The following is a 4,497-nucleotide window of genomic DNA, read 5'->3' as shown; positions in this document are numbered from 1 at the left end:
ATATTAAACTTGTCGGGACATCATAGACGTGTTCGGTAATGCGAGGTGTTGTTTACAGTCTTTGTCATCTTGCAGTACTACAGGCCATTTAGAGTTTGTTGATATCCATAAGACGCGTCTAAGCGCACCCCCCATCTTCTGCTCCTTCCTGGTAGCCACTTAGAGTTTTGTTGATATCCATAAGACGCGTCTAAGTGCATCCCCCATCTTCTGCTCCTTCCTGGTAGCCATTTCTCCTCCACTTTGGAGTATTGTTATTTCTGAATACTTTCTAGGATAATATCACATCATCTATCATGCCTCGTCCTCGGAAGACCGGCTACCAGAGATTGGAATATAGTATAAGTCCGGCCCCGGCCACACAGTCAGGTAATATACTCCGTGCCTTTTGAGAAACGTGTTTGACTTTTTGTTTGAGGGCTGACTGTTAGTAACAATACTGAACCAGAGTGGCTGCTAATCGCCATGGATATGTTCATAGCATCAATTCAGATGGCAACACTGGATGGACGTGAGCAGTGATGCTGGCATGGATATTAGCAGCGATGCTGATTCCCCCAGTGATATTGATGCTGGAATAACATTGACAATGTCAGTGATTCTGACAGTGATAACAGTTGTAGTGATGTTGATATGCCTGCACATGGTGATGATACGCTCTCTCTTGATATGCATGATGAGGATATTTCCTCTTTTCTCGATGGACTGAAGATCTCCCGGTCTTGCCTCTCAAGATCTCTCCTGCTATCAAGGTAACAGTATCCTGTGGAAGCCTTTTACAGGGCATTCTAGTCTGATATTAATGTCTTCCAGATCCCCCCTCTAAGTTCACTGTGGCCCTTGGGTTGTGGGCTTTCAGTGCCGAGATCTCACGGGCCAACTATGCAGCACTGGTGGAGGTGCTGCGTTCGGCACTTCACTTGAAGAGCTGCAGTCCATTCCTGCAAAGGTGGACACTCTGAAGAGATATGTACATGATTTTCTGCCTGTACTACCAACAAAGGCATGCACTGTGCCAGTTGATCTCAATGCCCAGAGTTCAGTGTCATCTGGCAAGAAAGATTCGTCAGCACAAGCGACATCCCTGCAGTATGTTTATAGTCTACCACATCTGTTCCACTCCATCCTCTCATCTGATTTGGGGTCAACCAAGCTACATTTCGGAATGGCAGAGTATTCTGATCATCCTGTTGAGCTTTGGCATCAGCGTGCATGGGGCTCATCCCTGATCACTACATCCGGTCAGTATGCCTCCTCTCCGGATACTGGGGACATCTTTCTTCCGAGCGAGTTTGTCCAATTCACCTCCCAGCCATGGCTCCGGCGTTTGAGTATGTCATTTCAGTATGGCAGGATAATATTTGTTGGTAGAGATACGCGGTCTGGCTCGCAGACACAAGGCCAGGTCGTTTGTACTGTCCAGCCTGTTCTTGAACCGCACCAGCTGGCTGAGGTCAGGAAAGAAAATGGTGGGTCCCTTGAGCTAACAGATCCCCACATCGACAGTGGTTATCAACTGGTTGAGGATGCAGTATTCGAGGTCCCTGTGTCATCAATTAGTAGCCGTGTTGGTTTCCAGCTTGTTTATACTCATCGTCCCCCTGCCACATTATCCGAGGATATCATCTTTATTTATCATGTCCTAAATTTGCGCGATAATCGGGCTCGGTTGTGCACTTTGATGCACCCCTGCGAGCAGAACTTGAGCTTGAGACCTTTGGACGTGGCTACTTTGTCTGGCTATCCCGCCAGCCACGAGTTATGTCACTACCCTTCCTCCTTTTTATTGATGATTTCGGAGCCCACCGCAACATGTTCAGGGCATTGAAGGGGATCTATCTCACACCTGCCGGCTTGTCCTATGCCGGGCGAAGACGTCTGGCAAACTCGTTTACCGTAACGCTGGGTCCTCATGGGGCCTCCTTTCAGGATGTTCTTGCCAATATCCATACTGACCTTGAGACCGTGGCAAAAGGCTTTTACAGCACAATCCATGGGAAACAAGTGCTTGTTACTGCGTCCGTCATGGCTCTTACTGGAGATATGCCACAGCAAGCTAAAAATAGTGGTATGCTCAGCTATAGTGCTGATATCGGATGTCGGACATGCTACTGTCCACGCAGCAAACAGTATCAGTGGTCATATGATACTGTTTCCCATGGCCGATATCATTTCCAGCATCAGTATTACCGAACTGAGGGTGATCACAAGGCCACTGTTCCAGAACAGCAAAGATATTTTAATGCTGTAGGGATACAGTCCGTGCTTCGCCAATCGAACGGATCATGCCAACTCTTGACATTGTTTTAGGCCGTCCGTATGATGTACCGCACTCTGATTGGAAGGGGATCGGCTATCGTCTGCTGGAGTATATCCAGAAAATTCTTGTGCCTTCAGGGGTTTCCAACTTCGCTACAGCCTTGCAAAAAGTTGTTCGGCCGGCTCAATGGCCTCACTTTCCTCCTCTGAAACACCTAAAAACCTGGACATTGTCAGACCTTGGTCGAGGGATCATTCTCTTACCTATTATTCTTCGAGTATGTGCCCGCCCCGACTGGTTTCACCCGAGATTCCTGCTGCGGATTAAAAATATTATACCACATCTCTTTCCAAATACCGAAAATGTGTCCTCGCCACAGATGTGGCTGGTCCGTGCTTGTGCAGAGATCGCATTGACAACCACCCTTATCTCAACCAGCCGCGCGTTGCCTCCTGCACTGGTAAATGCAAGGATTACTCACAGCCGCCGAATCTTTCAGCATTTGGTGGTTACAGCTTCAGCCATGACTGATTCAGAGCTACAGGCATTCAGCATCCATGGTCTGTATCTGTGGTATTCGCTGGCCAGTTACCTAGCTAACATGAAGCAGGAAAACTGCCACATGATTATAATAAGAAGCATAATAAAGATAAATGGTTTAAGTATCTTGGGGTGCCAGTTGTTCATGCTGGCTTTCATTTTCATACATTTGCTGCTGAGTATGGCCCGCTCATGAACTGTAATGTTCTAGCCGGTGAGTTGAAGCATAGGTAAGTACCTATTCTAAATTATAGCCAGCTGCTGATAGTATCACACTATATAAGAATATTCAAGAGATGGATAGATCGCGCCTCGCCGCCTCAGCTGATGACTTATCTCTTCCGGCTAGATCGGCTCCACCACTCTTTACGCCTGGGTCTTGCGGGTTCCTGGCGGGATGATCATCCAATTCTACTAGAGATTGTCCAGGATCTGTATATGTCCTGCCCACGTCTGATCCAGAAACATATTCTTGCAGATGAATTTATTACTGACCTGCAAGTTACAATGACACATCCGATTGAATGGCCTCATTCTTCGCTTTCTGAGCAGGATATACTGGACATGTTACCTTCAGCGTACCGGCAAGAATATTCAATCTCACTTCCTCGCCAGTATGATAAAACACAATTATCTTACTATTGTCAGATCAAATTCTGTTCCCGGTATGATTTCTTTATTTTTAAGGAGACAGCTGTGAAAGGCTTTCGCAGCTGATTTCTATATATCTTCTATTCCAAGATACTAACTGTGTTCTGTTCTCCAGTCATTCACAGACAATTACCACTGGAAATTTTATTAAATACCAGTCTTCAATAGCATATGTGAGTTGTGGTATAAAGCATTATACACAATCAGAATGCTTCTTCTTTCTTTTATTACAGCCTTGGGTACGGAACGGAAATACAGATAAGGCAACAACTCTTCCTTTCTATTGTTCTTCTAAGAGATGGGTATTGTCAGGATTACAAAGTAAAGTTGAGCCGGCATTTATGATCGATATAGATAATGTTTACAGACAGGTATCAGTTGATATTAATACTAGACAAGATCTAGTATACTGTTCATGGAATATTGATTTATGTAAATAACAAATTATTATATTCTGGTCTTTTACTACTTTCGTATGATTATATATTACTTCTGAGAATATTTTGTATAAGAATCTTACTATTATTTAAGGAGTGTAACCAGATAATCTCTAGAAATTATGATTAATATTTGTTATATATCTATAAAATACCAGATAATGTCTAGAAATTATGATTAATATTTGTTATATATCTATAAAATACCAGATAATGTCTAGAATTATGATTAATATTTGTTATATATCTATAAATACAGTTTCTGTTCATAAGTAATAGATATCTTCCGTATCTAATCTATTTTATTACAGAACTATTCTTGTTAAATTATAATTACATAATAGTTTCTGAATCGTATTCAACTTTAACAACGTTTGTATGTAATTACCCGGTTTGGGTGAGGTTGTATCGTTAGTAATTATTATTATATGTAAATAATAATAAATAACTGTTTTGCAACTGTAAGCAACTGTAACACAACCTAGCTACAACCTAACTGTTACTGTAGGTAACAGTTGACAACTATTATGAAATGGTCAGTGAGTGTGGCAAACTATTAAATATATATAAATAATAGTAAGCTACCATCTTTGACTTTTACTGAACTAT

General features: G+C 42.7%; 3 protein-coding genes across 3 annotated transcripts; 2 read left to right on the top strand and 1 right to left on the bottom strand.

Annotated features, from left to right (window-relative positions):
• Positions 1-274: 274 nt before the first annotated feature.
• Positions 275-752, bottom strand: BO70DRAFT_367219 (uncharacterized protein; the record flags this gene model as incomplete). The annotated part of the gene is made up of 2 exons (XM_025544541.1): positions 419-752; positions 275-369 (listed from the first exon to the last, which is right to left on the bottom strand). A coding segment is annotated over exon 1 (187 nt), but the record flags the coding sequence as incomplete, so codon positions are not given.
• Positions 753-1,686: 934 nt separating this feature from the next.
• Positions 1,687-2,391, top strand: BO70DRAFT_406773 (uncharacterized protein). The gene has a single exon (XM_025547152.1). It carries the CDS (start codon positions 1,762-1,764, stop codon positions 2,308-2,310), a length of 549 nt encoding a protein of 182 aa, XP_025393818.1. The 5' UTR covers positions 1,687-1,761; the 3' UTR covers positions 2,311-2,391.
• A 499-nt stretch (positions 2,392-2,890) lies between these two features.
• BO70DRAFT_367218 (uncharacterized protein) lies at positions 2,891-3,909 on the top strand (the record flags this gene model as incomplete). The annotated part of the gene is made up of 2 exons (XM_025544540.1): positions 2,891-3,465; positions 3,567-3,909. Coding segments are annotated over exons 1-2 (659 nt in total), but the record flags the coding sequence as incomplete, so codon positions are not given.
• Between the last annotated feature and the right edge of the window lie 588 nt (positions 3,910-4,497).

This window comes from Aspergillus heteromorphus (genome assembly GCF_003184545.1).
Source record: "Aspergillus heteromorphus CBS 117.55 chromosome Unknown BO70scaffold_142, whole genome shotgun sequence".
Classification (NCBI taxonomy): domain Eukaryota; kingdom Fungi; phylum Ascomycota; class Eurotiomycetes; order Eurotiales; family Aspergillaceae; genus Aspergillus; species Aspergillus heteromorphus.
This window is presented reverse-complemented; position numbering and strand designations above follow the sequence as displayed.